The sequence below is a fragment of the Carassius gibelio genome, chromosome B14, assembly GCF_023724105.1.
Source record: "Carassius gibelio isolate Cgi1373 ecotype wild population from Czech Republic chromosome B14, carGib1.2-hapl.c, whole genome shotgun sequence".
Taxonomy (NCBI): Eukaryota; Metazoa; Chordata; class Actinopteri; order Cypriniformes; family Cyprinidae; genus Carassius; species Carassius gibelio.
In genome coordinates this window covers 15301507-15317618 of record NC_068409.1, presented here as the reverse complement: position 1 = coordinate 15317618, position 16112 = coordinate 15301507, and the positions used below count along the sequence as shown (strand labels likewise).

General features: G+C 37.4%; 1 protein-coding gene across 12 annotated transcripts in view; it reads right to left on the bottom strand.

Moving 5' to 3' along the window:
* The window catches only part of LOC127971467 (rap guanine nucleotide exchange factor 2-like), a 103943-nt gene that overhangs the window by 29926 nt on the left and 57905 nt on the right, over window positions 1-16112 (bottom strand). The window contains exon 1 of one of the 12 annotated variants that reach the window (XM_052574489.1): window positions 5750-6427. The exons of the other annotated variants lie outside the window; for them this stretch is intronic. Coding sequence (XP_052430449.1) covers window positions 5750-5809 — 60 coding nt within the window. The 5' untranslated portion in view covers window positions 5810-6427. Of the gene's footprint in view, window positions 1-5749; window positions 6428-16112 lie in introns of those variants that run through there. 12 annotated transcript variants of the gene reach the window in all.

The following is a 16112-nucleotide window of genomic DNA, read 5'->3' as shown; positions in this document are numbered from 1 at the left end:
AGGCCTCAGAGACAATGTATTATTAGAGCTAAAACACAAGCAGACAATATCTTAAGCGGGCACTCCACAGTCCTGTATGTTATCCACAAGCCTGCCATTAAGTCTGCTTATATATGTTGATTCTTAGTAGCTAAATTTGGACTGACACTGTAGAGAAAATTTAATTTCTAATTATATTTCTAATGCAAGACAGCCTTGACACTGGAGAACTATCTTGGCTAACAGCAAGAACAAGGCTGGTTCATGTCTACATGAAAACAATAATTAGGAAAACAAATACCTCATAATTAATGAAATAAAGACACTACATAGTCGAACGCTACAAGATGTGCATGTGGCATGTTTATTTCCTCTGGTTCAGTGTGAGCAAGCAGCTCTTTTTGTGGCAACACTTTGTACATATTTGAAGGGGTGCGGCTGCAAGAGCAAAGTGTGTGTGTGTGGGGGGGCTTGTGCAAGAGGAAAGGCTCTGACAACAGCAATGAGATAAGGAGCTAAGAACCATTTCAGCTAATATTAGAGTGCACACAGCCCACACGTGCACACACACATGGCCACATTCCGATAAAGCTCTTTCAATCGGCTCCTGTGTCTGCATGTGTGCTTGTGTGTGTATGTGTGTTCACGAGTGAAATTGCTTTTTTGGGGGGGCTATTGGGTGTCTTCAGCCAGCTGTGGCAGAGTATAGCTTTCATAAAAATGCATCTGACCTAATTTCCACTGGCATAATCATATACATGCCGGAAATGCAGCTAGTTCTCCCGGGAGACTGAGAGCATGAACAGTAAGAAAACAACCTCATAGATGGAATAGAAGCAGATAAGGGAAACGATACATTTGCAAGACACCATCTGCACCAATACTGGTGCGGTAACGGGGAATGGAGGTAGATGCCTGCTGTTTGGTGTGCTGTGAGGCTAAAAGTGTATTAACACTAATGTGTTGATGAATATTCCTCCTCACAAACGTAAATTCATTATTTTAATCTATTGCCATGGCAGTTCATCCATATTAATTAGGGCTATTTACACCTAAAAGCAAAGAGACAACATAAGAGGAAGGAAGAGAGAAAATGAGAGACAGAGTAAAAAAAAGAAAGAAGAAAGAAAAGCTAGTAAAATAAAAACCAAAACACAGAGCGAAATAAATACAAAAATTCATAACAGCAGAGTAAAGAACAAAATATGGGACAAATTAATAAGAAAAAAAAGACAAATAGTGAAGGAGGAGACAAATTAAGTAAAAAAAAACTATTTACAATTAACAAAAAGGAAAGGGACAAAAATGTACTTAAACAATATACAATAAAAACAACAGTGACAGACAGAATGAAAAGGGAAAAAGAATAGATGTAAATACAAGACTGCAAGACAGTCAGCGACAGAGAATGAATAACATAAACAAACAAACAGAAGGAAAGCAAGACGAAAAGAAACTTAAAAAGAAGGCACAGAATGAACAATAAAATGAAAAATGGAACAAACTAACAAACAAGAGTGAAAAAAACAAAACAAAAGACTATTAACGAAAAACAACAGAAAAACAGATTGTGACAGAATGAAAGACCAAAGAAAAAGAAAAACAAACAAAAGAGATCAAATGAATGAAAGACAAAAATAAACGAGCAAGAGTACAAAAGAACATACAAACAAAAGAGAATGCGAGAACAAGCATACAGACAGAAGGAAAAAAAAAAAACAAACAAAGGAAAAAACTAAAGGAAGAACAACTCAAAGACAAAACAGAAGTTAGAAAAAGAAAAGTGTACTTAATTAGGGTTCTTGAAGCACCAGTACACACTCAGACTGATGTGGTTCAGTATACACTATCAGGTCAGCGGGTGCATTCAGCACTTAAAATAAAGGCACTGTGATAGCAGCAAAGTGCCTCAGTCCTCCCTCCACATCCCTTCGCTCGTGTTCCTCAAGGCTATTCCCTGAACAGTCCTGGATGGCTACAGAGCTGTCAGCTATGATACACACATCAGCTCTCCTCTCGCTTCCACTGCAGAAAGGAGCCATCAAAACCTCCAGCACGCCAGTAAATTCACTTCTCAGGACTAGTGTACATGGGCTTTCCTCCCTGCTGTCATAGAAACGAGCAGGGAATAATGAAGCAGTTACCAGCTTACACTGAGCGATGCCATTTTTCAAGGTGTCTTTTTGTTTGTAAATGAGGGTGATTTGCACGTGATGCTTCCCACAGGAGTTTCAACTGCACAGAGTGTTTTAACAGCATCTTCATTACAACGACAACAGCTTTCTACAGAAAGACATGCACATCGTTTAAGAAAAGACAAATGTATTTCTGTTTGAAGTGAACAGTCACTGTTATTTTTAAATGTTCTTTAGGTGCATCTAAGGAGAAGGATGGTGATAAACTGAGGAGAAATATGAAAGAAAACCTTGTTTTAGGCCCATCACCTCTTTTTCCTAACTGGAAAAATCACAGAATGGATTGAAACATGATAAAATGTTAAACTGTGCTAAGAGTATTATTAAATGAGTCAAAACAGTTAGCAGGGGAACTTTGTGCAACAACAACAGCTGTTCCAATTCTGCAGGAATCTCCAGATTTTGACTAAAGAAGAGAATAAAAATTACAAAGTGTTCCAAGTTCCAAATATCACACGAATGATCCATGACGTTTAATTTATCTTCCCAAAACTTTGTATGATCTTCTAATAAAATACTTCACTTTCAGAAATCTCATTGCTACAGGCGACACACAAATATGATCTCCTTCCAAAGATACAACCTGCTTAACATACTCAGTTCATTTTATGAGGTGGTTCATTGAGCAAGAAATGGAGCATTGAAGACTAATGACGTTTATTCTCTAAGGTGGGGGTGGGAGATATACTGTTTAAAGCAGTATACAGAAAATTATATTTTACCCATATATTTGTAAATGTGACTTTGCAGGCTTAACTGAATGTACAAAGGCTGTGTACTGCAAAAAAATGACTAGACAACATATATTTCTGTTCAGTTTCCTATCTATCTATCTATCTATCTATCTATCTATCTATCTATCTATCTATCTATCTATCTATCTATCTATCTCTATCTGTGGATGGATGGATGGATGGATAGATAGATGCACTTATAGCTGTGATCTCAGAATGTGGGAAGAACTCAAAACCAAAACAATTGGCATACATCTTTGGTATGCAAAGACATCATTTAGACAAAACGTTGTTAGCGACAGCAGTCGATATACATGTGTCATTAGCAATATCCTGCCTGCCTGCTTGCCTCCCATGCCCACCCAGGGGTCCGCTCCTGTCCTTTAAGTGCCCTTTTCATGTCACTGTTGCACATAATAAAGACTTAACTCTCCTACCACGCAATTTAGGGCAGGCTTCAGTCAATTAACCCAAGGGGCTTTTAGTCAAACAGCGCACAGGTCACAGACAGCAAGCTACACTTACAGGGGTCCCAAATATCACCCTTGTGGTGCCTCTGGGGGAGTTTGTAAATAAATGAATGGGCCTAAGGCAACACTGACCTTTCACACTTATCTGTAGTTTGCAATGCAAGGTTAATAAATTCTATAGGGTCACACATTTAACTGGATCCTTGCTCTTTAAAATGTCTATGGGCCACAAGCAAGTCCAAAAAAGAAACTGCAGTCTTAATGACCTACATAGCAAGACAAGAGTGCTACCAAAGATTGCTTTAGCTTATTTTTATGCACAACTGCATGTATACATGTTTCTAACAAAGCCCTACCTGCTGTTAAGCATTTGAGGTGTGGATGTCTGAACTTGTAGCTTATATGTGTGTGATGAGCTCAAGTCTGTCAAAGCGAAAGGTGTGACATTATAAAAAAGGGCTGATGCTGGAGGACTCAAAGCTGCAAACCTACCCCATAAGCCTCAGCATCGCTCTGGGGCCTCTCGCTTTCCTGAGCTGAGAGGATCAAAAGATTAAAGAGCTTCGGCTGGGCGTCACATTAAACAGGACCGATATTCTCACAAACACATGCCAATATATTTATAACACTAATGTTAGGAATACAGCTAAGGAAAACGACTACTTCCTGATATTCAATGAAATAGTGTCCACAAATAATCCCTTCAAGAACTGGCCTCCTGAAAGATGCAGCTAAATGATGCTTAACAGCATGTGTCCAGCTGGTCTTCAAGAGCTCTGTACACACATTCTCACTGGAGCGATTGCAAATTAACAGACATTTTTTTATTTTTATTTTTTGCATAAAAACATTTTTCAAAATGGAAGATTTTTGCAAAAAGAGGAAAGATTGCGTAACTATATTTGAAGAACTTTGTACTGCAGTTGCAGCACAAACTACATGATTTTATACAGGTAGAGTATGATACTAGCAACACAATGCATAAATTAAAATTAAATAGAAATGCATGTCTTAACATTAAACTTTTGAATATTAATACGTACTAAGAGGGGGAAAATGTTTTTTTTTTTTTTTACTTCATTTTGAGTTATTTGTGCAAACAGCAAACATATTTACACAGCTTCATGAAACGAATATAAAGTATGAGGGAGAAGGAGATAAAAATAAATAAATGGGAGAAATCAAAGTGAAAGACCTGCCTTACAGTAAAAAAAAAAAATAAAAAAATAAAAAGATCTAGATAGATAATAGCTGCCCAGTGAAGTTTCCAAGATGGCCACCGAGTGAACTAGCATGCATTAAAGGAAAAATAAGGTAATAAAAACATAATTTGGTTTGGACATCTGATTGATCAATGAATATTTCTAGTTGTGCCCAAGCCTTCACACTCTGACGAGAAACACCTGTTCACAGTATCACTGCAGATTGCACAGTGAATTGTTGTATCTGTTGCATAGCGACACTGTTATGTCAGGATCCATAAAGACGTTCGAACACCAGCACATGTTTTCAGGGCTTGCAAAAGACCAAACGAACCCTAGCACATCAAGGCTGACAGAAGATCAATTTATTTACAGCTAAAAGTGCTCATCATTCCACTCAGCAGTCCGACTCTGATCGCTTTCAGATGCCGCCCGTGCGCAAACACCACCGAATGTGATCACTCACTCGCATATACACGCGTGTTTGTGAACAAGCATTGAGGCGTTCAAAGATGCATTTGGTCAGAAGTGGCTTTATGAAATGCAAAATATATTGAGCTGACAGCATCGTTCAGCGATGTCATAACTCCTCCCACACGGAAACGCTCACAAACATTCATCATAAAGCCATTTAAATTTCATTTTACACTGATCCCCAAGAGCTGTGACAAGCCAAACGCGATCTTGGCCATTTCATCATCCAGTACACACACGTCTGAGTGTGTGCGGGGTGAAGGGGGCCGGTGTGCACATGGCCGCCTTCACACACTGACACACATTACACTAGCAGCGGATGAATGAGGTCGTGGCACTCGACAGCCTCTCGTAATACACGAATCCACAGAGTCGGGCGATAAAACACAGCATTACACCAGACTTGCATGAAATGTCAATTACAACAGATCTGCATATATGCAATTAAGCCTTTAAATTGCTAAAACAAGCTATATATTCACAGAAATGCAGTTTGAGATACAAAAATATGCCTTTTAAAAATCATATAAATCTAATTTAGCTCTCTGCAATGGAAGCAATATTAGACATCCAATGCATCTAACAGTGTTCCCATCCATCCTGATCATGTTCGGCACATCAGGCTAATCTGATGAGCAAATGCTGGTAGTATTTTGAGGAGGAGAGAGAGCTAGCAATGTAGGATCGATACTTACGGGGCTTTTATCAGCCTGGCTGGAGACTCCATGGCCGCCACCACTAACTAATGGCTTCATAATGGAGGTGCAGAGCCAGGGCGAAATTTAAGCATCCTGCTGGTTCCCACTAATCTTTCCCTCTATCCCCCCTCCAGTGAGTCTTCCCCTGTCTCCCGTTTTTCTCCCCCCCTCCTGAAGGGGAGAAGAGGAGAATCTTTCCCAGGGAAGGAGGGGGAGAGAATATGTTCGCCGGAGATGATGCTCTTGATTCAAACAACACGGTACCCCACTCCAAGAAAAAATAAAAATCAATGTTTTTCCTTGTCAGGTGCACACGGCATCTGTCTGTCCATTGGGACCACACAAAAAAAAGGAAGAAAGGAGAAACGCAATGCAAAAGGATGAGAAATCCAAGCAGGGATGAGCAAAAACCAAACCCTCCGTTTCAGGTAACTAGGTAAAACTCTCCCACCAGTGACGACCAATGCCGATCGACGGCGTTGTAAAAAATGAGGAGAAAAAAGGCAAAAATGGCTGACAGCACTTCACTGCCTCTCCATCCTCTGTCTCTCTTGTCTCCACGTGAATGGCTTTATGCACCATTAGCCGAGACTGTGACCAGAACACCAACCTCACGCATCCAGGCTGTCTTTGTTAAACACTTTCAGTTCATTTGTGTCCAAAGCAGGGGGGTGTGTGAGTGTGTAAGAGCGAGTGTGTGTGTGAGTGTGTGTAGAGGGGGAGGAAGAGAGGGGGCTTTGAAAAGGAACCTCCTCCCTCCCTCACTGATGTTGAAAGAGCGCCGCTGGTGCCTGCTATACTACACACATACAACACACATATGGGTAGCTGACGCATAACATGGTTAATTATCTTCAGGGTTATGTTCTGTAACCGCTTATTTCTTTTAAACCATCTTTTTGCCTTTTTAAACAGCCTATGAAATCAAAAACAAAGTTGTGAACGTTTCATGGGCTTTTTAATGTTCATGAGGTATGAGAACATTGTTTGTAGTTTCTTAATAAATATGAGCTTAATTTCATCATGTGCTTTAGATGAAACATAGGAATAGTTCACCCAAAAATGCAATAATGTATATGAGTAATTCACATTAAATACTAAGTTGACTTTATTATGTTGAACATAAAAGAAGACATTCTGAAAAACCAAGAATTGCTTGTTCCCCTTTGATTTCCATAGTAGGGAAAGAAATACCATCAAGTGTTTGATTACCAGGATTCTTCAAAATATCTTCTTTTATGTTCAGCATAAGAAAGAAACTCATACAGGTTTGGATTGAGTGGGTAAGGGTGAGTAAATGATAACAACATTTGCATTTTAGTGGGATCTTTCCCTTTAAGTTGGACAGACAGTCAACTTAATATTTGACGTGATCCATATACATACAGTACACACACAGACATACACACACACACTCCCACAGGCACTGCAAGAGATAAAGAGAGTGCTAATGAGAAAATGAGAATAAAAGAGCATGCAACGGGTGAGGTGCAGATATGGAAATAAGAGAGGATGAGAGAGAGTTGAATGGTGGTTGGGGGGGGGGGGGGGTTAAGAGAGAGACGGAAAGAGAGGGATGGAAAGACAAGAGAAATGAAGGATGAGCACATTTAGCCCAGCGAGAGTAATGTCATTATCACGCTCCCCTCCTCTCACCACCAGGGCTGCAGGCAGTTGGCATGGCAACCATGGAGGAGAGCCATTTCCTGGTCGGTTTGGGCGGGAGAGTGTGAGCGAAGGCTGGAGAGGAAGAAAAAGAGACAGAGAGACGGAAAGATGGAAGACGGGAGCAGACGACAGAAGCGCAGAGCACATGGCTCTCTGACATCCTCTGTGTTACTATGACAACACTGACAATTCACTCCCCACCCCCCACCAAACACACACACACACTCCGGTTACCCCCTCCGGGCAACTGACAGCCCCACCCACCCACACACGACCCTTTAGCTTTGTGATGACGGAAGTGAGCTCACCCCTCACACTCTCTCTCTCTCTCTCTCTCTCTCTCTCTCACACACACACTCTTCCCTAAAGGTCCATCTCTCTTTCTGTCTATCAAAATAAACACGTACAGTAAATGTTATCATTCGATCAATCAGTCATCTGTCCATCCGGTATAAAGCACTCATTTTTCAGGGAGGTGAGACGTGATATCTAGCTGTGCCCTAGACTGACACTATATGATAATACAAATTTGAATAACAAAGAAAAATATGAACAATTCATGAAGCAGGTCAATAAGCCAACAGACAGTCAATCAGATGACTTATGCAAATATCCATATATGATGCTAATAGCAAAGGTAAATATGTCAATATGGTGTAAATACAAAAATTTATAAATAACAGTAAAAGTATCACTAACCTTTATAGTAAAAAATTGAGGTAAAAAAAATAAAAAAATAAAAACCTTTTGTTATAAAATGTAATACATACATACATACATACATATATATATACAGTATATATAAACATACATACACACATATATACATATACATATATAAATTAATAAAAAAAAACTTTAAAGGAATAATTGCTCAAGAAAACTGTATTTTCATTCAAATGGGTGTTGTTAATGGCTGCATCAAAGGCTTTATACCAATTTAATATAATGAAATGCTAATTATATGCAATAAAGTGATAAAGGCTTTTAGTGTTATGCTTAGACAAAAGCGTTCCGCTACCCTATCAAATAAAAACAGCCAGCTTGCACGTTTGCGCTTACAGAGGCGATGTGGGCGTGAAGATACAGATTGAAATTTTGGACAGTTTCCAGCTATGCACAGGGACCAAAACAACCCCCCCTATGACATCATCCCTGATGATGTAATGCCTGACAAAAACAAGCTCAGGTGCTGCCACGTCCTGTCGTTAGAGTAACCACCAATCATCTTTGGAAAACAAGCGTCATTACGTCACCGTGGTAACAGGGTCACATCAAGGGATGGCTCAGCATCACCCAGAGTGCATTTCAGAAACAATAGATGCTCATTATGGAAAGGATGAGAGCAGGTCAAGCAGCCACAGCTTCATGTGAAACAACAAAGAGCGAACATGTCCACGAAGACAGAATAAATCTGTTTGAAGAATGAAGTGAGCAAATAGGTTTTAGATTAAGGCACATTATAATCCAGCTGTTTAGTGATCAAATAAAATATATATATTTTTTAAATGGTAACACATAAAGATATCTAGAGATAAAAGTCTTGAATAAAATGCAATTCAGTAAATTAATTTTTAAATAATCTTTTAATTTCAGCTCATTTTAATTTGACTTCATATACCAAAATAACACTAAAACTGAAATAAAAATTAATAAACACTATATATAAAAAATGAAAAAAGAGACATACTACTAAAAACGACTAATTATAATTAAAATAAACTGAAGATATACGGATTCAAAATATTATTACATATATATATATATGTATGTGTGTGTGTGTGTGTGTGTGTGTATTTATATATATATACACACTTTTTTTAAGGAATAAAATATATAAAAACTGGTTAAAATATAATAATAATAATAATAATAATAATAATAATAATAATAACAGGAAAAAACACACTAGCCATGAAGAAAGCAGTCAATAGACTTTGAAGATAACACAATGGAGCTGTTGCTGATTATTTAAAAAAGACCAATTATCTGTGGATTAACTGACTATTACTAGTTATGTCATCCAAGTCGTTACAATTTCTAATCGATAGTACTTTGTTTGGCATAAGGCCAATCAAAGCGCAATACACCAAGCCATGTAATAATATGGCATGGTGGATGATGTATTAACTTTATTGATAAAAGTTTCTGGTGGTTTTGTGAACTGATGATGTAGGCAAAATATATCATGCTTCTTACAAAGCTCTGAGAGGCTTTTCAGAATACAAATTGAGATATTAGTTCCTTTTGAAAAGCTACTGTTATCCCTCTACTGCTGAAAACAGCACAACTGTCAAAGATCCCTCTCCAACCTATACACAAGGGAGTCGGGATGCAGAGGAAATGAGAGGAAGTGGGAGAGAGAGAAAGAGAAAGAAAGACACAGAGAAGGAGAGAGAGAGAGACAGACAAACGGATAGGATTAAGATCGACTGAAGCTCTTCCGGATCATTCCTTTCATGCCAAACCTTTTCAAAATTTGAGGACAGTAGGGCTAGACTCATTCCCCAGAAGGACAGACCCAGCTACAGCGTGACATTGAAGAAAGCTCATTGCTACTCTGACAAGAAAATGCAAGCACTCATTTTTGTTGTAACATCTAATGTATTATAAGCAAAACATATGCTGATAAATAAAATTGTGTGGTCTATACCAGGTAAAATGCATTGTTCATCCTGTGGTACATACAGTAGATATGGTAAGATTCACCAATTTGCATTTGTGCATCGGCATAAAAGTTAAGGATGTGATTTTTTAAAAAGTTTGCATTGGACACATCAGATTGGCATTTGTATCACGATGCATCGTTTCTAACATATCTCCATTGGTAAAAACAACAACAATTTATTTAAATATAATTAGCAGTAGATGCGCAATACTTTAATTATTTAGAAAGTGACTAATAATTTGTGACTAATATTTTACGTTGATTGATTTCTCCTCTCTAAACAGTTTTTCAAGCATGTTCTCACGACTGCTGCTATTTGAATATGATGCATCACAACACTACAGAGACAGACGCGTTACAGGTTAATTTATGATTTGCTCTCTGTCTGAACCAAAGAAATAAAACTGAACTATCTGTACCATATTGAACTGCATAGCATCATATTTTTATTTCCCCATTGCATCGTGTTACACTGAATCGCACTGTGTTGAATCGAACAGAAATCGGATCACACTGCATCTTAATATGGGCGATTCGTATCGTACCGCATCACATCAGTAGCTGATTCATAAGTAACTTTAAATTTATCGTATTGTTGACTATGCATCAAGATGCACATCCCTTATACAAAGTATATTTATTTGGTGACTTGGTGAAGAATCAAGAAGAAAAGCAAAAATACAAAGCAAAGTGTAACCCAGACAAGTCAAGATAAGGAGGAACTTGTTATTCTTTTGATTTAAAATCATACACAACATGATTATAATCTGTTTTTGATCTGTGTCCATTAAATTTCCCAAATAAAATCTAATTAGACGCCATACTATTTGCAAATGATTTCAATTGACACTACAATCTAATATAAATCACAAACACATAAACCATTACAAAAACTAAATAATTACAATCATCTATCCATTTATTCTCCTAATCGTTTATCCTCTGTAGGGTCGTGGGCAAATAATTATATTCTGATATAAATATTGTTTTCATGATATATAATTACTTATACTGTGATATAAGACCCAGTCTAACTAACAACTCAATTAACCTGTTTCATTACATTAAAATGTCTATAGTGATGCTTAGTTCATGGAGTAATCTTCTAAATGACTTTCACAGTAATTAACATGCAGCGTTAGGGCTGGTTAAGACTGTAGACAAAGAACACCACATGCATAACAATGAGGACCACTGCCTTTATACTACTAGAAGGAGAGCAACTTCAAATGACCTTTTTGTTATCAAAGCAATAAACCATGACAGGCCATGCATTAACAACGGGTTAAAGGGTGACGTTGGGCAGGACAAAGTAGTTCCAAACAGCAAAAGACACCAATGGTCAATATGATTTGATTAATTAATGTTCATTTTCACAATAAATAACTTTTCAATTCAGTAATACAATCCATTAGCCTGTTAGTTAACCGCATGTCGTTTATGGTTGCTTTTTTTTGCTAAACAACATGATGCATTGAAATTTTGATGTTTATCAGCAATTAAAAAAATTATCTACACTGTGAAGACATTCCGTAAAATGTAGATAGTTGCTAGCCTCTATTGTTAAGCAACCATAGTTAAATCAAATTAACTATTTTTTGGCAAAATATTAGGGGTGCACTTTTGTAGAAGTTGTTCCATCCCAATTATAGTGGTGTAAGCTTATTGACCAAAGGCAAAAGTGTGGATGCTTCCTGTCAAAACACAGATGCAGGAAGAGAATTTCCTACTACAGTAAGAAAGCTCAAGTGACTTTCTTAAAGAAATAATGCAGGAGGAAGAGTTTGTGGTCTAATAACAATGGTGTAGTGAGATCCGGCATTCTGGTAATTGTAAAGGTACGGAAGGTCAACGCAACAGCACCCAAAGAAGGAAGTGTTTTTTCCCCTCTTAGAGAAGTACAGCAACTGCATTCTGATGTGTGATTACTACAGCATACACATATAAAAACTATGGCTCATATATGTTTTATTCATATTTTCTGCAAATGTAATCAGTCTGTTATAAATAAAACACTGAGTGGAAGAATCTCTTCTCAGTGGTGAGTTACTTTGTGTAAACATGTCAACATTGAAAATATGTGACTATAGAAATTGTGGGATGAAAATAAAATAAATAAAAATGAAAGATTCTGGTCCAGATTCGAACCCATGAATGATTCTTTTAGTCAAGTAGAGAAATTACATGTAAGAAAGAAAAAGTTACAAAATGATGTGCAACTCATTTATTAAGCAGATATCCACTTCAAGTGATTCAGTGAGTCCAGTTTGAACCATTGAGGACTGGTTCAAACCGATAACTCAAGATCTTGAGACTGATTAATAAGGAATCAAATCATTTGTTGAACAATCCGAGTTTACTGGCTGTGTTGCATGTCTGTTGTTGTTGCTTGCAACAAACAAGGGTGATGCCATAGGAAAGCAGGAAAAAGATTTAAGCCCCACTTACCAAACTGAAAATCACAAAAATAATTAGTTTGACCCATATATTAATTAAAATATGTGTCAGTTCTTGATTCACAACTCTAGCTATTACAGAACAAATCTGAAGACATTTGCTTTGGAGAAAGAAAGTTCCAGGTGTAAAAGTTGAAGCATAAACCTAAAAGGTCACCGGATGGGACTTAACAGCACACTGGTTTAACTGTCAACCTCTATTACCATGTATGCAAAGTAATATTCAACAAAACAGCTGAAGGACTGAATATGAGAGCTAAGAGGGATGAAAAGAAAACAAGATCAAAGGACGAGGAGGGCTGCAAGGTTTCTGCAAGGTACACTGCTCCTGGCTGATAGCCGTCCATCTGGACACGACACCCTGCTGTAATCATTTGAAACATCCTTGTGGTTTAAACCATCAGCTCTATCATAACTGTCATAACAGCTATGACGGAGCTGGTGTCATAACTGTTAACTGTAATGGACAGTTTAGCTGAGCAGAAATACAAATCATTTTCATTCTACAGAGTCATGCTGTAAATATGAACAAAACAAGGCATGTTTAGTGAGATTTCTTAACCAGAATACATTTGTGACCGTATAAAACCCAGAGGGCCATAACAGATACAACCCTGTACATTATATTCAGAGTCTTCTAAAGCCATACGATAGCTTTGCATGTTTGTGTGCATGTGTGTGCTTATAGTGGTATAAATCTTTTTAAGTGCTGGCCTTTTGTGTCTCAGCACCGCCGTATACTGCAGCAGCAGCCATCACTGAGGACAGCTCTAAAAATAGAGCAGACTCTTCACAAGAACACCTGACAAGACTCCCTCTCTCACTCTTTTCCACTCTTTAACACACACGATCACACTTTCCATCTCTCAATCGCTTTGCTTCACTCCTCACTGAATCTAATTACCGCAAAACAAGTATCAGCTCAGCGGCAGCTATGTCTACCATCAGCAATCTTCATCAGGCCTAGGGCATCAAACAACACGCTAAAACAGACACATATAAACACATTAACACACACAAATCTTACATGCACACTTGTTCGTTTAAAAAGGGCTGAGCCTATAGGGCAGCACCATTAAGCATAGCTACAGTATGAAATCCCGAATGGCAGATGTTTTCAATTAGTGCAATTTTGTTCTGACAGGGTCATCGGGAATATAAATGAAACAAACGAGGCAAATACAACTGAACATTTAATCGTGCATAGCAAAATAAATAAGAGAAAATGCTTTGAATCAAACGGTTCAAATAAATTGTGGGTTACTGATGATATAAGTCATGCTATTAAATGAACTTTTTTGGATTTCGATGAAAATACAACTGTCATATGGCTAATTAAAAGTAAATCCGTAAAATAGAAATAATGCATTAGTCAGCAGAATTTTAGTTTGAACAGTATGAATGGTAAATCGCACTTCTGTTGTTGCTTATGCTTTTATATATGTCCATGTTATTATACCATATCATACTATGTCAAGTTATTATTTTGCTAATTATTGGGTATATTAGTAATAAATATATTCATATAAAATTTGATATTTATTTTTTCTAGGTTTCTTTATACATTTTTATGTATTTCATACAAAATATTTTCCATAAATATCAAACTTAATTACCACTCTGGATCACCGCTTGATGTCCAATGTATAATCTGGGTTCTGAAGCAGAACTAGTTGAGGACCAGCAAATATAATCGATTGTTAGCGAAACAATTAGCTTTAAACTGTACATAACTCATCCTGCACCATTTATGCTACATGACACTCAGATTATGCAGCTTGTTTGTAAAAGTATGTTAATACATGGTTAAATTATCACAATTATGATTTTTGCCAGCCATATATATATATATATATATATATATATATATTAGGGATATTCCGGCATAACATTTTCCTGTTGCAATTATTTGCTAATGCTTTTATCATGGTATTGAAATTTAGTTTAATAAAAGGTCATAATACTGTATAACAGGTTAAATAACTTTTATCTTATAACAAAAATAAATAAAAATGTAAATACAATAAAGCAATACAGAAAAATATATTAAGTTAAACACTTTACACAGATGTGCAAAAGACTATAAAGACCAATCGATGTCACTTTACAATAAGATCTCAAGAGTAAACCATTAACATTCACAATGAGAATTAGCTACATTTTGCTATAGAAGTTATTAGGGGTGTGACAAGACAAGACACGAGACAAAAATGCGCATTTTGAAATCAACTTTTACTTGTATGAAATTAAACTTAAACTTCTATTTAAATTAATTATATGCAGCATTTAGATATGTAAACTAGAGCTGCAAGATTCTGGATGATTCTGGATAAACATATATATATATATGGGCTATTTAACCAAGATGGAGAGTAGGGCTGGGACAACACGTCGAGGTCATCGATGACGTCGACATATTATGTGCATCGATTCGTCGACCTGTTTTTATTTCTCTAAAAAACATTTTCGTTATATAACCAATCCAGGGGTTTTTCTGCATTGATCTTTTTTTTTTTTGGCGGCTGTCAAAGCCTTATTTGATCGGTGAGTGATGTAGAATATAATGACTGCTGCGCCTGACAGGGCGTGTACGAGAGAGAGCCCCGGCTGCGCGCACACTCACAGTCTTCAAACACAAGCGCTTCTTGCTCTCTCTCTCTCTCTCCCTTGTGCATATTAACCAAAATCATTAGACACGATAGAAAAAGGGCGGAACGCCAAAGTTTCACGTGGAGCATTATGAGATTTTTTCTTCTCCATGACAGGCTGCTGGCTCCCGCTGTTAGGCTAATTTTTTTTTTTTTTTTTTGGAAAAGCACTCTCTGTATTAGCTTAAAGCCCTCAAGTTTACATTGGTTACTGTATTCTTTCAATTGCTCTTAACAAGTATTTTGGGTGACCTTTTTTATTGAATGCTAGACATCAAGTTGTGAGTCTGAAGTCTGAAAAAATGAATCGTTAGATTAATCGATGCATCGAAAAAATTATCTCTAGATTAATCGTTTAAAAAATAATCGTTTATCCCAGCCCTAAAGGAGAGTGATGGGGTGCTGCGCCAGATGACCTGGCCTCCACAGTCACTGGACCTGAACCCAATCGAGATGGTTTAGGGGTGAGCTGGACCGCAGACAGAGGGCAAAAGGGCCAACAAGTGCTAAGCATCTCTCGGGGAACTCCTTAAAAACTGTTGGAAGACATTTCAGGTGACTACCTCTTGAAGCTCATCAAGAGAATGCCAAGAGTGTGCAAAGCAGTAATCAAAGCTAAAGGTGGCTACTTTAAAGAACCTAGAATATGTCATATTTTCTGTTGTTTAACACTTTTTTTATGTATATAATTCCGTATATAATTCCACATGTGTTAATTCATAGTTTTGATGCCTTCAGTGTGAGTCTACAATTTTCATAGTCATGAAAATAAAGAAAACTCTCAGAATGAGAAGGTGTGTGTGTCCAAACTTTTGGTCTGTACTGTATATGGGTCGCCAGTTGATGTCCAATATACACTCACCGGCCACTTTATTAGTAACATCTGTTCGATTGCTTGGTAACACAAATTGCTAATCAGC